This window comes from Passer domesticus, chromosome 17 (genome assembly GCF_036417665.1).
Source record: "Passer domesticus isolate bPasDom1 chromosome 17, bPasDom1.hap1, whole genome shotgun sequence".
NCBI lineage: Eukaryota > Metazoa > Chordata > Aves > Passeriformes > Passeridae > Passer > Passer domesticus.
Window position 1 is genome coordinate 11,105,786 of NC_087490.1, and position 17,663 is coordinate 11,123,448.

General features: G+C 45.5%; 1 protein-coding gene across 9 annotated transcripts in view; it reads left to right on the forward strand.

Annotated features, from left to right (window-relative positions):
• The window catches only part of KDM2B (lysine demethylase 2B), a 110,980-nt gene that overhangs the window by 32,677 nt on the left and 60,640 nt on the right, over nt 1–17,663 (forward strand). For 4 of the 9 annotated variants that reach the window (XM_064392504.1, XM_064392501.1, XM_064392502.1 and 1 more), the window contains 2 exons: nt 7,735–7,828; nt 8,686–8,839. In XM_064392504.1, coding sequence (XP_064248574.1) covers nt 7,735–7,828; nt 8,686–8,839 — 248 coding nt within the window. Of the gene's footprint in view, nt 1–3,788; nt 4,017–4,183; nt 4,231–4,261; nt 4,397–4,510; nt 4,533–6,771; nt 6,791–6,935; nt 6,973–7,734; nt 7,829–8,685; nt 8,840–17,663 lie in introns of those variants that run through there. The other 5 variants (XM_064392506.1, XM_064392508.1, XM_064392510.1 and 2 more) reach the window with 5 other exon arrangements.

Genomic DNA, 17,663 nt, shown 5'->3' on the forward strand with positions numbered 1-17,663 from the left:
GGCCAGACTCAATGCTGGCAGCATCCCAGGCTCTGCTGTTGAATCAACCTCTGGTGTTCTGCAAATCACTCAGAACTCCTTCCAAACTGTAAAATAGATTGGTACTAACAGATACAAAGGAGTGTGCAGTCAGGAAGTGATATGTAGCATTTACTCTTGTTCTGTAAAAATAAACATTTTGAAAGGTAAAGTTCTCCATAAAAGAAGAGACTCTGTGACAAGCATTGGGGATTATGCTCAGCACCACTGATTTCAGTGGAAGTTAAAGATACTCCTGCATTTTGAAAAGATCAAACTGCTCATTAGGGTAACTGGATGTGGATTGGAGTCTCCCTGCACTTGGAAATGTCCTAAGTGACTTGCCTGAGGTCACACAGTAAACCAGCAGCAGAGCAGCACTTGCTTCTCAAGTGGTTAGTCAGCTAAATAACATTATTTATAATTTGCCATAGCTAAGAAACTGAATCATGATTCAGGGCCTAAGGACTCATGGATGGTACAAGGTAAGAAGTAAAGGAAACTATTCCTCTCCTAGAGCAGGCACACTCCAGATGCTGAAAAAGATGTAGCAAGTAAACAGAGCAAGGCAGAGATGGTTTGAAGGATAAGGTAGCAACATGACTAACAGAATTTAGCAGAAAAAGCAGAGTACGTGCTTGCAGTTCACTACTTGCATAATGAAATGCCAGATGGTAGGTTTCAAAGGGATTTTAGAGACGTACCAAATCAACAGATTTTGACATGGAGTTTTTCCCATTTGTGGAGCGTGGCCTGGTAGGAGATGCCTGATGAAGAAGCAGACACGGAGCCTTGGAGGTTGCTGTCACTGGCAAAGGGAAGGTGGAGGTTGACAGCTTGATAAACTAGTAGATGTGATAGGTACAGGGAAGCTAAACACTGAAAGACTGTGAATGCTTGAAATGTGACAATAGAGTTTGATGTTGGGAAAAGGAGTTACCAGGCATGAGTGTTAAAGGCGAGGGTGATGCAGCTGGAGTGATGAGGATGTTGCTACTGAGTGTCATCTCACAGAAAGACTAGAGAAGGATGATTTACAGCACTGTTGGCACAAACCCCTCATCTGTCTGAAGAAGCCACAAAGACAAAACCAGTAACAAACCGTGACAGTCTGAGCACAAGAGAAGCTGTAGCAGATCAGGATGAAGATCTGTGGCTCTCAGTAACCTGTTGGGTGCTGGCATTGATGCCCTGGCAGGAGTGTAAGAATGGTGTGAGCGTAAAATGATGCCGCTCCTGAAAGTTACCTTCTGGACTTTGACTGTCTGCAGTTCAGGCAGGGGCTGTCCTGAGGTAGAAGTGGTTTCTGTGTGCCCAGTGACTCTCAAAGAAATTGCTCTTCCATGAGCTTGTCTGGTTTAAAGATGAACTCCTCAAGAGATTGGCTTTCTCCATCTTTGGGAATTCACCTTGACCCTTCCTGTAGAGATACTGGTCCCAGCTACTGCTGTGAGTATCCAGAGGGTTTGAGCCCTTATTAAGGATATCACGTTCAGTTGTGGAGCCACAAGTCAGTGCTGTTACTTGTTTCACACTGCCCATTCTTTTATGTGAATCATCTATATTCATATGCTTTATTAATGACTGTTGTTGCTCAGAAATGGGATCGATTCATTCCTTTCTCGTTCCGAGCATTCCCATAATTCTGAGAGTTTGCAGTATGCCATCCCCACCATTAACGTGTTCCCTACAAACAAAAAGCACTCCAGCGAGAGCGCTGCAGTTTCGCAGACACAGATGGCATTACCAGACACAAATGTCTGTCTTGGCTCCTGCACGTCGAGTTCCGTGCTGGGAGTGAAGTTAGAGAACGCTCCATCTGCTGCTTCGGTTCCCAGGAGCACCGCGCGCGCTGGAGACCGCCCTGCCCCGCGCCTGGACCTGCACCACTCACTGCTTCCAAAAATTCTGGGAAATGAAGTTATTTTTCTGCCTGTAGGTAAATGGCTGCTTACCTCACAGGAGCCTTAGAGGATGGAATTAAGTGGGGCAATAGTTGATGTCCCCTCTTTCACATCCCACGGTGCAAGTTCCTGAGAAAAGTCCCGCAGACACGGGATCCTGGATGAGAGTGGGAAGATGCTGTGTAACAACAGCCAGCAGAAAAAGGCAATGGTATTTAACATCAGCTTTTAGGGGCAGAAGCTTGTTATATCACCAACACCATTTTCAGGTAGCTCAAAAGAAGCAGAGATTTGTTTTCCTGTTTAAATTCATCCAGAACTGAAGCAATCTGGATACAGCTGAGTCAACCAAAAAAAAACCAAACTAATTTGATTTTTCATTTATCAAAAGATTTAGCCCTGCTGAAATTATTATCCTCTTTATTAGGTTTTGTGTTTATAGCCTTGCAAGATTATTTGCAATGCAGTGGCAGTGAATAGCTACAGTTCAGGACATGAAACAGTACCAGAAATTTCTAGGAACTTGGTAATATTTGTGGTGTGGAACAAATGAAAATGAAAGCTTCGATCTCTGCAACATCCCTTTTACCTTCAAAATTCTTTCTATTACTTTAGATATCTAAGCATCGCTATAATGATGCTGGACTTCAGTTAAGGATGGGTATGTTGTGTGAAACATCTACCTGTTCACAAAGGAATGCTGCTCTGTTAGCATGTCCTCAGCCCTATTCTCCCTCTCCCAGGCTGTTGTTCAGCCATCCGTTCCTTTCTATTCATTCCTTTACTAAGTAGGGATGGATTTAAACAGATGCTAAAATGCTCTGCTGAGCTGTGGTCTAATTAGAAGCTGAGGGTGCCTCTGGAGACAGGGAATCCAGGGAGCTCGCAGGTCCCACAAGGCAACCTGGCACTGGTTTATACATGTGAGAGACTTGTCTGCACTTTGTATGCCATTTGTGGACTGCTTTTGAACAAAATCTCTATAATCAGAATGCAGCAAAAAAATTTACACCAATGCATGTTTGTTAAGACTTTCCAAGCTAGGAAAGTAAATAAAATGTGATGTCTTCAGATCAGTGCATGAGTCTCAAATCCTCCTTCAGGTAGAACTTGGAGGAGCAGCATCACACATGTAACTCAAATAACCACCAGTGCTTACAACAGTTTGTGGTGGCCCTGGAGCTGAACAGCCTTGTCACAGGATGAAGAAATGAGTTGTGCTCTCACAGACACCGAACTGCTGTTCCAGGGGCAGACAGGCCTGGCTCGCAGTGGGTTGTTGGCTTGGTTCAGTTCACTGCGCTGGGAAAAAAGAATAAAAAATCCGAGCCCACCCCGTATACCCTTGGTGTTCCACCGGGGCTGGGACCGGGCAAGGGTGCGACGGGGGAAGTGTTGTCGCTCGCTTTGGTGCCAGTGTGGTCTGAGAGTGTCATTTGCAGGCACTTCACAAACTCTCCGGTGCATGGCAGAAACCCGGCTTCTCTTATCTCGGCTGTTGTTCCTGTGTGCGGCTGCCTCGGGCCGTAAACCCCTCGGGGCAGGAGCCGGGCCTTTCATGTGCGTTTGAAGTGCGCGGGGTGTGGTGACCACGGTGCGCGACGATTTGGTTCCTTCCCTCGGGCTGGGAGCGCTCGGTGCCGCTCTCCAGGAGGGGGACGGGGCGAAGGTTGGTCCCGGCAGGGCACGGGCACAGGGCCCGCTCCGGCCGGCCCCGAGCGGCCTTCCGCGGGCACGGCTGGCCCGGTACGGGGGTCCTGCGGAGCGCGGGGTTCGTCATCCCTCACGGGGGAGCGGGGGTCATCCTTGAGGGAAGCCGGGCTCATCCCCGCAGGAGCGGCCAGGCTCACCCCTAGGGAAGCCGGGGCCCTCCGTGAGGAGATGCTGGGGCTCATCGCTCATCCCCGCGGGGCAGCCGGGCCTCCCCGCCGCGGCGGGGCCGGCCGCTGCCCGCTGAGGCGAGCGCGGGGGCGGCAGCCGGGCCGGTGCCTCCCGGGTGACAATGGTTTCTTTTGTCTTGCGGCGCAATCCGTGGCTTCCAGTTGCAGGGCCCCAGTGTGGGAGCGCTGTCGGTGCGGGCCGAGGCGCCCCGAGGTAGCCTTTGTTCCGCTCGCAGGCCCGGCAGGAGGGCCCCCGCGGTGCCGGGATGCTCCCCCGGCACCCGGAGCGGCGCTCCCGCCCGGCCGTGGGCAGCGAGGCCCGCGCCTTTCCCCGCGCTGGCACTTGCAGTTGGCTCATGGCTCTGTGGTATTCGGTTTCAGGCTCAGGGATTTCAACCAGCCGGCGCTGCTCCTGGGAGGAAGGAAGAGTGAGCTATACTTTTCTCATTGGCCCGAACAAAAAACAGAAGCCTCTGCTGGGGTTTGGGAGTGGTTTATGGGCTGAGCTCAGTGGCAGGGGAGCCCTCGCAATGCCAGAGGGAATAGAGCCGTATGGTGCGCGGTGCCTATTGCGGGAGAGGAGCTGAGCTCAGGGTAACGCCGCTGCCTGCGCGTCCGCTCGCGTCTCGCCGGGCCCGTGTGCATGAACGCCGCGCTGCCCGCCCTGCCCGCCGCTGCCTTCGCATCCCGGCGCGGCTCTCGCTGTCTTTGTTTCTCTGTTGGCTTGCGGGTTCGTAGCGATGCGTGGCGAGTGCATTGTGGGTTTGCCTGGGAGTGTGGGCTCTGCGCTGGTTTATGGAGCGGTGTCTGTGTTGTTCCTGTGTTCCCAGCTCGCTGTGTTTGCTTAGTGGTTTAGCTTCATTTGTATCATCTCCCTCTCTTTTTTTGGATCTCTCTGTTTGTTCTTCCTCGTGAGTTTGCAGGTTACTCCATATTTCTTCACATCATTTATCTGAGAAATTTCCCCAGATGTTTGTGAGGTTATTTTGTTGTTTTTTTTTTTTTTTTTAATTTCAATTTTTTTTTTTTTTTTGGGGGTGGTGGGAGGGGGAAGTTTCCCCTTTTTCCACATCACAAATCCTTCCTCCAAAATAACAATACATTAACTGGACAAATTTCAGGCTTGTGGAGAACACAAACCAAACTCTTCAATCGGGAAGGGAAGCTCCCCCCCAACCGATTACAAGCAGCTGCGTGTTTTAAAACCCTGACTGAGGCTGTGCAGGGAGATAAAGTGGAGTGTGCAGGGTTGGATGTGGTAGCAGTTGTGAAAATATTCAACTTGGGGCATCTTTCGGGTCGCTTGTGTTTTCAGGGTGTAACTCTGGTCAGGTTGTCTCCCCGTGCCTGATGTGGGATTGTGTTCCTGGAACCGCTGTACCTGCCCTGGCCCAGAGCGCTGTGGCCACAGCGCACAGTGGGATGCATCTCCTAGATTTCTTTCAACGTGGATGCTGTGTTAGGGCTTTTCCCCCCGGCTTTTTTCATTTTTTTCCCCCCCACTGTTGTTACGAAAACCCCTGAAAAGTTGAGTGGTTCCCCAAATCAGCAGCCGTGGGTGATGAGGAGCCGCTGGCGAGGCTGGAGCGAGCGGTGCCTGAGCTGAGCAGTGGCATGGAGCGTGCTGGGACCATGTGACTGCGGTGTACAGTGGGAGAGGAAGCTCTGGAGGTCAATGCAAAGGCATTGTGCCAGACTCTGGCAACCAGCGAGAGGGAGCTGGATGGCGGAGGATCCTCCCGCAGGCTCCTGAGCTCTTGGGCTTGGACAAAAGCAGGCCTGGGAGATTAACAGCATAAATTAAGGCATGGCTTGTTTGTGGATGGAAAGAAAAACACTTTCTTTTCCAAATGCTTTGCAGGTTTTTATTAATCTCCATAAGTGACTCTTTCACTAAAACCACCTTTTTTGGAGTGGAAATTGTGTTTAGAGGAGTTTCAAGAAAACAGAAGGGAAAATGGGGAAAGCAAGGAAAAGGAAGAGTTGCGTGTTCACAGTTATACCTGCTTTGGTGTTTTCTCACAAAACTAAATTTTAAGCGCTTTGATTTGACAGGATTCCATCCTGTTATTACCCTTCTGAACATAAACAGTTTGCCTGCTTCAGGTTTAGATTATTGACTACTGAGGAATAGCTAAAACCAGCTAATGCCAGGCCGTGTTTGCCCTTCCAGTATATCTTAATTCAGGGGGTGATTGTTGGTAGGGAGCACTGTCTAGAAAATTTTTGTTGTTAGTGTGATGTATTTTATATCTGGTCTTTTGGAAACTGAAAATAATTGACTCCATAAGGATTTGAATTTTTTACTTTAAAACAACATGAACCTCTAATACTCAGCACTGCTTACAAGCTGAGAATTTCTATGCTGATTTTTTTTTTCCTAATGAGCAATAATTATTCAATCTGTGACTTTTTGCAGTTTGGCTGGAAGAAAGGCAACTTCCTTTCTGGGCTTCTTTTATTGTTTTTAAATTCTATCTGACTTGTAATCAACAACATCTTGGTAGAGAAAACATAAAAGGAGAATTTTTAAAAAAAAGTGTTTGGGAGGGAAGGACTCATATTTTGAAATGGAGCATATTGAGAGTGTAGACAGCTTCTTGGCTAGCTGTGATTTTTGAAGCATCTGAAATACCCCAGGGGCAGCAAAAGCTTCTTCCTGCTTCTGAAGGATTAAAAAAAAAATTTAAAAAATTCCAGAGTGGGCAAGAGGAGAGACGTGTAATTGCACAAGGAGAGGTTTTAATTGTGAGATGAAGGCGCAGGACCTTTTTTGAAGCCCACAAATTGACTGTCTTCATGACAGCATTGCGTATCATTCTGTCAACTCCGGCTCGGGATGTGGTTGCTAGGCAGCGGCTCTTATGGACCCAGAGTGGCTGTGATTTGCCAGCCTTCTGCAGACACATGGTAAGGTCCTTCCCAGCCTATCATCTACAGGGACTTCTGCACGCCGGCTGCATACTGCTGAGCTTCTCCTACCTGAATGTGAGCAGAAAAAGACACACTTAAATCAAACCTTTTTTTTTTTTCTTTCCTTTTTTTTTTTTTTAAGAAAAAAAAAAAAACAACAAATCCCCTTCCGGTAGTGTTTCCATAACTCCCCTTAAAAACCAAACCAAAAAAAAAAAAAAAAAGCCATGAAACGGAGACCGGAACAAGGAAAAGAGGTTAGTGGGTTAAGTGGTGTGTGTTTCCTGCGTTTGCAAAGGTGCCTACAGTGAGGAGGGCGGCTGTGATTCGGCCATTAGTTACAGATGGTGGCTGCAGGCTGGAGATTCCTGCAGCCAGACCACAGCTCTTGTGTCTTTTCCAGCAATGCAGACTTTAAACTGCTCAAATCTTGTATCAAGACGGCGTAAAAAATAGTGGATTTGATAGTTAGTGTGGCTGCCAGCTGGGTCCTTTATGTATTTTGATGCAGAATGCCTAGAAATGTGAACAAAAAGGAGTTAGTTTGCCAAATGAGGTTTCTGTCCCCTAATCCTTGCAAAAATGGCATGAGTGGCAAGTAGGTAAAGAACGTTCAGGAGGATTTATGAGCAAATTAGATTTTTCAAAACTTTGCAGCAATTTGTGTACAACTTCTGGTGAAGGTTGTGTCTCTGAAGCGATGAAGGAGAGCATTAAACAGATCACCCCAGGGACTGGCAGTGCCATAAGAAATATTTCTGAGCAGCCTAACTTTTAATGTTTTTCTGTTCCCTAACTCTGGAAGCTTTAATTCCTCTTGTATGAACAGCAAACTCAGACATGGAGATACGCAGTTTTCAGCAGAAACCTTGTTACCTTCATGAGACAAATTCCTGTACTGTAAACGCAGAAACTTAATTGGTGGAAGCAGCATTGCACAGGCAGTTAACCTCTGCAAATTAAGATGTGAAAAATACTGTTTCAGACTGATTCATTTTTGTCCTTCACTCTACTTGCAGGTACTGTTTGATGAGTGTGAAAGGATGCTTCACTGATTTTCATATTGATTTTGGTGGCACTTCAGTGTGGTATCACGTTTTCCGTGGGGGGAAGGTAGGTGAACCATTTTTGATATTTGATTTTATTTCTCTGTGCCTTTTACAGAGCGGAGGGGTTGCTTTCTTTTCTTTTTTTTTTTTCCCTTTCTTTCTCTCTTTGTTTTTATTTTTTCCTTGAGGGGATCAGCCAGTGATCAGACTGTTTCAGCAGCTTTGTTGATGCACACAGAGTTTACTGAACTAGAAGGACACCAGTCACCGTTATGAAACAAACAAGTGATTTATTTGAAATACCAAATGTGTTATTTTTTGGTGCTGGTGCTTCTAGGCTCGCTGTTGCTGTGTGGTCCAGAAGTATCTTGCAGAGAGATGTGGCTGTGTGTACCCTTGTTGGGTCAGAGTGCCCTCACAAGCCTCTGTACCTAAAGCTTCTGTTCCTTTTAGAGATTTCACGTTTCTTTGGTGTGTGCAGCACAATAAGCCAGAAGTGAAAGGATACAGAAGCCTTAAAATACCCAGCATGTAGAGTTGTATTGCCATCTTTCCTGGTTTAGGATGCTTTTCCCAGTTGTAGTGCAGGCAGTGTGTGGTGGGAGCTGAAGTCAGGCAGTGGTACAGATCCTGTTCCTCTCTGTACCAACAGGCAGTTCTGAGCTGCAGGTAAACCACAGGCAGCTTCTGAGTAAGATATTTCTGGAAGAGAGATGACAAGTGACAGTTACCCAGGCACTTCCAGCACGTGGGCTAATTGCTGCTGCTGTCTGTGTGTGCCTCTGTGTACAACACCTGGAAAACAAGTGTTTCATGCAGAAAGCAGCTCATTTGCCTAATACACTGTAACCTTGCTGGAGTCTCTCAGCTGTTTCTTTTTGTTGACTGTTGGTAATAATTAAATCTTCATTTTGTTTTTAGATCTTCTGGCTGATTCCACCTACTCTGCAGAATCTAGAACTTTATGAAGAATGGGTTCTCTCAGGAAAGCAAAGTGATATCTTTCTGGGAGACAGGGTGGAACGGTGCCAAAGAATTGAGCTGAAACAGGGCTACACGTTCTTCATTCCTTCAGGTATGCCTGTTAACTAACCTGGAGTGACTGGGATTGTGCTTTACTAACAGTTCTGTGTAAAACAATTCTTCACACCTAAACCCCATCCTGACCTCTTGATTTGCTGTGGCAGATGAAAGGCCAGGGACTGAATGTGCTTCATTTTCCAGAAATTAAGACTGATGGAAAATGTACTGTGAGGAAGTGTGTGCAGTGATCATGTGTGTGTACTGGGAGAAAGAAGAGAGGAGTTGGGCCTCTGGAGCTGTCAGTGCACCACTTCTCATCAGAGCTGTACTGACTGCTGCTGTTGGCTTTCTGGGAAAGACAGTTTTCTCTTTTTGTGATCTCTTCTGGCAGGTTTCACCTGCAGTTCAGTAACTTGCTCCTTTGCCTCTATCTGTAGCCAGAGGTGGGTCTTGGTGGAACTGAAGAGAGATTCCAGTGCATGGGAGAGCAGGTGCTGTGCTCCCTCAGGTTGCTTCTTGGGGAAACAGCTTCATTGTTATAACTGTTCAGATGGTGCTGAATCTGGGCATCTTCCAGCAGCCCAGCCACACTCAGGTTTACACTGCTGCCACCTCAGTAGCTGTGTGGCATGATCCAGGCTCATCTTGCAAAGCCACCAAATAGTTGTAGCTTTGAAGGCTGATGCTTCAGCCCCTTCAGCTCCTGCCTAAATTGGATTAAGGATGGTGGAATGTGTAACAGCCCTCATTTGAGATGATATCAGACTTTGCTTTCCGTGGAACTGTAAGTTTATTTATAATAATTTAACACATTGCCTCTGTCTATTGGGTCTTACCAGGGAAATAAATCTAGGTAGACTTTCTACGTACCAGAAAGGCAGGCTGGTAGCTTTTCAGCTCTGGAATTAATTACTCTGTGGAGATAGGATTATTATTTTTTAACCTAGAGACAGAGAGAATGCAGGTCATGCAGAGACAGGGACAATGTTCTTCTCATCTGGGGAGTGTTGTTAGGATCAATTGAAGGCCACAAATGTGCACATTTGTAAGTATTTGGTAAGAATCAGCCTGGGAGATGACAGGCAAAATGACTTTGAGGGTGGGGGAGTTAATCTGTTAGAGGAATTAGATCTTGGCTTGAAACAGGTCAGAATGTGCCGTTACTGTTTGAGCTGGGTGTTTGAGTGTGGCTCTGCTGTTTGCTTAGATCCCATTACTGCATCTTCTATTTATCTCCATCCTCCTGTGAAAAGCCTCCTACAAGTAAGACTTTCTGTATGTCAGTTTAGTCATGTTCAGCAGCTGGAACACTGCAGGTTGAGGGAGCTTGGACAGGACACAGCTGTACCATGGTGGCTGACACAAAGTGATTCCAAATGGGTTTTTGACTGTAGTTTCTGTTTTCTTAGGAAAGCCCCAAGTACAGAAATGCCAATACCTCAGACACTTTAGGCTCCATGCCAGATTTGAAAGGCATTTATGAATAATTTCTCTGTAAGCACCTCATAGATTCAAAGATTTTTGCTCTGTTCTATGTTGTTTGGAAAACTTATTTGCAAATCTCTTATTTGTGTGAAAGGGCATTATTTCTGCCTTTGTTTTAAGAGTATGGAAATGCCTAATTAAAGGCTGTTCCAGGTCAGTGAATTGAGCACAGCTGTGTAAAACAGGTCAATTCCTGTGACCTCTTTGCTCTGGTTTGTGCACATATCATGTTAGTTAATGTTTGAAAGTGGTTTTTATGTGCTTTAGAAGTGTTCTTAGTGTTTAGATTCTGTTTATGGATGTCTGTAAAACCAGCGTGTCCTGTATTTTCAATTGAGCCTGATAAACCCTTGACCAGCCTCAACTCATCCATGAGGAAATACCTTCTAATTACAGGTTTGCTCACAGAAAGTGGAGAGGAATTAGTGCTCAGCTGGGCTGTGAATGGGGAGTGTTTCAGCAAGGGACCTTTCCCATAAAATATCCTGCTCTGCTTCTGCTTTCAAGTAATTTTTGGGAGTAGTCCTAGAAATGCTGTTATACCATAGCACTGTGAGGGTGAGGTAGGTAGAGAAGACTGTAAGAAGACAAGTGAGGGAGTGAAATCACAGTCTGCTGGGAAATGGAAGGCTTGCCTGAGAATCTGGGATCAGCAGTAGATCCAGTAAATCCCCAAAAGTACAAACCACTTGGACAAGAATGGGGATCATTCTTAGGGAAGGCATAATTATAGTGCTCACCAGGGCCTCAGGGTATTTCCCTCTCCATCACTGCCATCATCCTTTCAGGATTAAGTTTAAACCAGTAGATTTCTGCTGGTGTTTGTAACCCTGCAGAGCCCTGAGAGCACGACCCCAGCTCTGGTATCAAGGAGGAATTGAGCCCAGGATCGTCAGCACAGTGAGTTGTTAGGCACAAAGGTGCATTTTTCAGCATTTTAGGAGTTCCTCCTAAATATGGGGAGGGGGAGAGCAAGCTGGGATTCTGATGGATGCCCTTGCAGGAGCCCAGCTGTCCCCTGGGGGCCCCACAGGGCTGCTCCACATGAGCCATGCACAGTTACAAGTTCTCATCTCCCACTTCACTGATTCCCTCTGGTGAGTCAAGGATGGCAACTCTGCTAAAGTCTGTGGTAAAGTGATAAAATCAACTAGGAACCTGGCCTTTTCCACTAATGCAACTGGTGTCAGTGTAATTGTTGATGGAGAAATACACACATTGTGCCATTCTGAGGTTTATGGCCAGATTAGATTAAGATGTTAGACCAGCTGAAGGTTCAAGAGGGGAGGAGGCCGTAACTGCTACCAGTGTCAAGGAATGATTTTTAAATTTTGTTCTGTAGAACTCAAACTGCTGTTTCCCCAGGATGGGAGCAAACTTTTCCTTATACAGGAAAAGTGCTGCGGCCCCAGGATATTTACACTGTGTATGTTACCATGGGCAGAATTTAGTATGTACAGTTTCCATATGGTAAACATTCACCACAGATGAAATCTGGTCAAGGTAATACATCTCACTTGGAATAGTGGACAGGGGATGCTGCCTGACTCACATGCCAAATAAAAGGGAAATTCTTTATAAAGTGTGCTTCAGGTGGAAAGTGTGATGATCCAGAAGAGAAAAAGGATCATTTCAGTGCTCAGTTACTGTCTCAGTAGGGAAACAACAAAATTTTACCAGCAACAGTCAAGTCTAGAGCTTGTCCAGTAGTATTTTTGCTGTAGTTTTCTTCTGCACCATGTGATGACTTTTCAGGGGGGATGTGTGAATTGTTTGGAATCTGTTGTATTGGTGCTAATGGAGTAGTAATTAATTACTTGAACTTGGATTTTCTTTTATTTCTTTTTTTTCTTTTTGGTGAAGACCACTTTTGCTGGCCTCTGAGGTAGATACAGATTGATTCCAGGGTTTGCAGTGTGATTGGTCTCAGAAAATTTGCAAACATCCCGGTTTTGGTTCCTTTGGGAAGAGATGGTTGATGATGCCAAGGGTTGCTCTATCATCCTCTCTTTCTTACAGCCTTTTTCTGAGCCTCTGTCACTGGGCAGAGGCAGTGGGCTTGGGCTGGGGCTTCTGATCTTACTGTAGGCTTTTCAAATCTGTAGCTTTAATGTGAGTCCATGGAAGAGGTGAGAGGTTGGGCTGCCATTAGATACTGCAGAAAACTTCTGTAGTGCTGATTTATTCAGCATTCCTACGATCAAAATCCAGGCAGGGTGACCTGCTGTCACTGGATGATGTTCCTTTTGGTTCTTCTTCAAACTTCTCGTGTTGCTGCATGCAATTTCATAACAGTTGTGTTTCACCTGGGAGCTGGCAGTGTTCCACTGAGGAGTAAGCTGTTTGTTTTACTTTATTTTTCTTATGTTCTCTGTACTGCACTTCAGGGCCTTTGGCATGGAAACATGCTGTTAGAGTCTCTCTTAATTATTGTGGCAACCTGAGAGTGCTCCGGAGTTCTTGTCTCCAGTCAAATGCAGAAATAATGACCTTTCTCAGATGAATGTTTTTGGGAAGGAGAGTGGACAGAAAGAGATGTTCTGTGTGGACTGCAGGCAGCTATTTGCAGGGATTCAAAGTGTTTCAGATGCTGTCTCAGTGGTTATCAGTGGCATTTTGCCTATTAGGAGTGTGTGGTCCTAGGTCACCTCTGCTGTGCCAGTGAGAGTTTGATGGATTATTGTGTGATGGGGCCAGAAGGTGGCACATAGCCCTTACAGCAGGAGAATGACAGGCTATTAAAATCTGGCTGGTACATTTTTTGCAGGGTGTTGTTCTAGGGCTGCAGAGCTGCCTGGCTGGTTTTGGTTGCTGTTTAGCTTTTCCCATTCTGTGAGCTTCCACTGACATTAATGGAATCTCCGTGCCTGGAACCTCAGGGACCACATGAAGAAGATTGTGGAGGGGATCAAACAGGAGAGGCTTTTTGCTTTGAGTGTCTGCTTTCAGATGGAAGGTGACAGCATGATGCTGGATTTTTGATTCTGTACCTAATTCCAAGTTCTGCCTCATTCTTAACAACAATTTAAGATGGAGAGTTGCTGTATTACTTGTACTACTGGGGCAGAATTAGTAAATACTTAACTTTAAAAATGTAAACATGATCTTCCCTTGATAGATTTGGTTGTGAGCACTGTTGTGATGCAGTCATTCTTCTTTTGAGATTTGCTGGCAGTGCCCACTCTCAGGTTATCTCTTTAGTCACTTTTTGTTTTTGAGACTATATATTTCATCTTTTCCACCCCAAGTTGCTGTAGAATTGCAGGAAAATGTGTGGCAACTTCTATATCAGAAGGCACAATATCAGTTCAGTTACTAATGGAAACAGATGCACCATGGTTTTGGCTTGGAGCTTGTAGGCTGTTTGCCCCATAGCTTTATAAGTTAATATTCTTTTTCATTATTCTCAGATGGATGATTGCATCCTTGAGTAGGAATTTGCAGCCCACTGAAATCTTCTAACAAGTTTGCAATGTTTAATAATACTTGTTTTATAAAATTCAAAAGATAATGAGATTATATCTTTCTTTTAACTGTTCAGAAAAAGTGTTTGTTACTGTTAATTTTACCTTCTTGATTTACTAGAGATGATAACATCTAAATATTCAAGTGTATCTTAGGAGTGGTGGAATAATTCATAACTGTAAATCAGCTGAGAGCATTTCTGAGTCTCCTGAAGAGAATTCCTGCTCAGTGTTGGCTTGGCTTCATACACTAGGATTGTTTTGGGAAGGAAAAAGCACTTATTGATCGCCAGCAGCTGAAATAAAAACCATCAACTTCAGAAAAACCTTAAGTGGATGGTCTTATTGAGGCTTGACATGAGGGCTGGGAGCAGTGACTGCAGTGTCTGTACTCCCAAATCCATTTATCCCACGGGGCTGAGCCTGTGGTGGGCAGGACTGGGCAGTGGCCGTGCAGAGCTGCCCTGGGGCTGGGCTGTTCCACCTTCCTGTCACTGCTGGGAAATGGGCACCCACGGGCAAGAATCTGCTGGTTCATGGCTGGTCCTCAAAGCCCACAGTCAATGTCCTCCTCTCATCTGTAGGATTTAATTGTAGCTTTAGGTAATATTTAGCAGGTGCTTTTGTTTGTGGCTTTCAGACAAAAATTAACGGTTTCTTGTTGCACTGACTTTTGACTTTTTCAGTCCTTATTCCAGTTGTTCTGATACTATTCCAGTGCTTTTTTTAGCATTAAGGATAAAATTAAATTTTTGGTGTTTTTCTCTGTTTTTGAGACAATTACCAAGAGGTGAGGTGTTATGTCCTGTCTCACATGAAGCCGTGGAACACAGAGGGTTGTGCAGCAGTGGCAGGGTTTGTGTGAGCAGCACAGAGCAGTCACTGAGGAGAGAACTGATGAACTCACTCCAGAGATCTTGGTATTGGGGGCTGTGTGGGAAGTTTGTGCTGTGAGAGCTGAAGTCAGACACACAGGAGCAGACATGACAGGCTGTTCAGCACAGGTGACATGATCTAAAATGTCAACAGACCTTCAGTGCACAGCAAAATGTAACAGCACAGGTGAAGGTGAGGCAGGGATGTGGGGGGTGACATTAAAGCAAATCCCTTGGCTGTCCTTTTGTCTTCACCATACGTGCAGCACCTCCTGCTCTGGAGGTTTGTGTTCCCCTTTAAAAACCATGGTAATTGGGGAGCTGACAAGATGGGTGGTTTTGTTTGCAAATGGTCACAATGAACATTCATCCTCCTCAGTTTATTTCTGAGTCGTGCTGTAGCTAAGCTGTGGGAATGGATTGAATGTGCCATCCAAGCTTCTCATTCCTCAGAGCTCATTTCCACAATACATTACCCTGATGGAAACTGTTTCCTGTTTTCTGCTCATCTCTCTTTCCTCCTACTTCTACTTTTCTGGTGCTGACCTCCAGTTTTTCTCCATACACAGCCTGGTTAGTACCAGAACAAGAGATTTTCATGTTGGGGTTTTTCCTCTGCAACATCTGTGCCAGTCTTGCTGGGATTTTGTACCTTGTCAGTTTTCCCATCTTTTTTGTCTAACCTTGCCCATTCTGTCCTGTGTCCCTGGAATCCACCTCTTGGTGCTCGTGTCTCTGCAGTTTCAATTATGCACGTACCTTCCTCAGGCAAGTGGAAGCTATTTTGGGCTGCAGTGTGACTGAAATGCTGCACAGCTGAGTGACCAAAATCTATTTTATGCGCAGGTGACTCCTCTGACAGGGCTGTGTCCTGCAGAGGGGCTGAGCTGGATGCTGCCTGCAGGAAATCTGGGATTCCCCAGGACTGAGCTGTGTGCCCAGCTCAGCACTTCAGCAGAGAGGGGAGGGTACCCACAGGCAGCATCTGTGCCTGTCTCAGAGCTGTGCCTGGAAATCATCCCTGCCTTGGCAGGGGGAGCAACTTGACTTCCCAGGACTTTATATGATGACTTTGTTGCTTGGTCTCTCATTTATTTTTCTTTTCACAATCCTGATGGATTTTAATGTTATGTTTTAAAGGGTTTTGCTACTGACAACTTGTCATTAACAGCAATATTTTCACTCTTGTTATTAGAAATACTTGCTGCTTGAAGGACCTAGTGTTCAGTTAATTCAGCAGCTGGGAGCTGAAGGTTCTAATTGCTTGTAAGATGTTTAGTCCTGGATTATAAATGCAAGTAGGGAATTAAAGACCTTCTCCATAGAACCAGAGGTTGTTTCAGATACTTTACAGAAGATTTTCAGTTTGCACTGTACCAGCTCTGCAAGAATGGATGCTTGTAAGGATATTTGTGTTCATTATTCTTTCTGTGCAAGGGTTTGTCATGTCTGGAACACCATTTGTAAGAGCATTGGCTCAAGCCAGTGATAGATCCTTCCACATTTCTCCCAAAAATATTTGGACTACTACCAAGAAAGTCTAGCAGTTATTAACACAAAAACCCTTGGCATCTCACAGGGTTGAGAAGTCAAGGAAGGTTTGTTGAGAGACCCAAAGACCAGGAAACAATGAAACCAGCTGCACTCCAGTGGGAAATGTTCACTGAGGAAATACAATTTGTAGGAGAAGGCTACTTCTGTGGTTTCAGTGGAAGCACCCACTCAAAGAACAACTGCATTGATGTGATTTAATTTTATTGATTATTAAATGAAGGGATATCTCCTTTTGACCTTTTAAATAGGACAAGAATCAGCTCAGTTACTCCTTTTAATCAAGTTGCAAATATTTGATAGCAAATTGTATTTTGAATGATGTTGATAATTTAACTAAAATAACAGCTGCACTAAGGTTGGACATTGACATCTGTGCTGAGAACTGCTGTGGGAAGTGGTGCTGAGGACTCCTCAGTGTTCTGCTGGTAACTGCCTGGTTCTGAGCTGGCTTCTGCCACCACTCAGTTGTGGGGCCATGAAAGTCATTTCACTTTTTCAAGTTTCACTTTGTTCATCTCTAAACCTGACAATTAAAGTGGATTGTCACGCAAACCAGCCCTGTTTCAGCACCCAGCCAATGAGTTGGCTTTGGGGACCAGGTTTGCCTCAGCACGTGGATTCCACTCTTTCCCCCAACCACAGAAACCTTTGTTTACCCAGTGGAAGCAGTGGCCCCAACTTCCTTGACCTTGGATCTGTTTTCCTTCCCAAAGACTAGGATGAGGATCATGTATTTTTGTAGTAGTTTGCTTTTAGTACAGGCTGATGTATTTCATGTGAGGTGCCGAACTACTTTAGCTGTGAAGTATTTAGAGTGTTGATGTGTGTAGCTGCCATCCTACCCTTACATGAAAAAAAAATCCTCTCGAGTTGGTTGTTCTTGATTTGATAGTAATAAACAGGCTGGATATCTGTAAATGAAGTTATGCTGACCAGAGAAGGAAAGATGGAATAATTCTGAGAGCTGCCAGAACCATGAGCCACATGCTGGTTTTATGTGCATCACATTTAGTGTGTGAAGTCAGACCTGTAAATTGACTGAAACCTGGAACAGGTTGCCCAGAGGGGCCATGGAGTCTTCATCCCAGGAGATACCATGGAGCCATCTGGACACAGTTCTGTGCAGCTGGCTCTAGGTGGTCATGAGGGTTGGACCTCCAGAGGTCCCCTCCAGCCTCTACCATTCAGTGACTCTTGAAATCCAGAAAAATGTATCCAGAGTGATAGGCTTGTGTTTCCAGGGAGAAAATCCTAGTGCTGATTTCTTTTCCTTCCTGTCACTCTCCTACCAACATGCCCTTAAATGAAAGCCCCAGTCCTGCCATCTGCTGTGGCTCAAGGACTTCCCAGACAGAGCTTTGCAGGCCTTTATGGCTGAAAAATTGTTGTGGAGGGGCACTTTTGTGGCTGCTGGCTGGAAAACCCTCTAGGCTGAAAGGCATTTTCCTGCTCCCTCGCTGATCAGGAAGTGAGGGAAAGCTGCCACAGCTTTAATGGA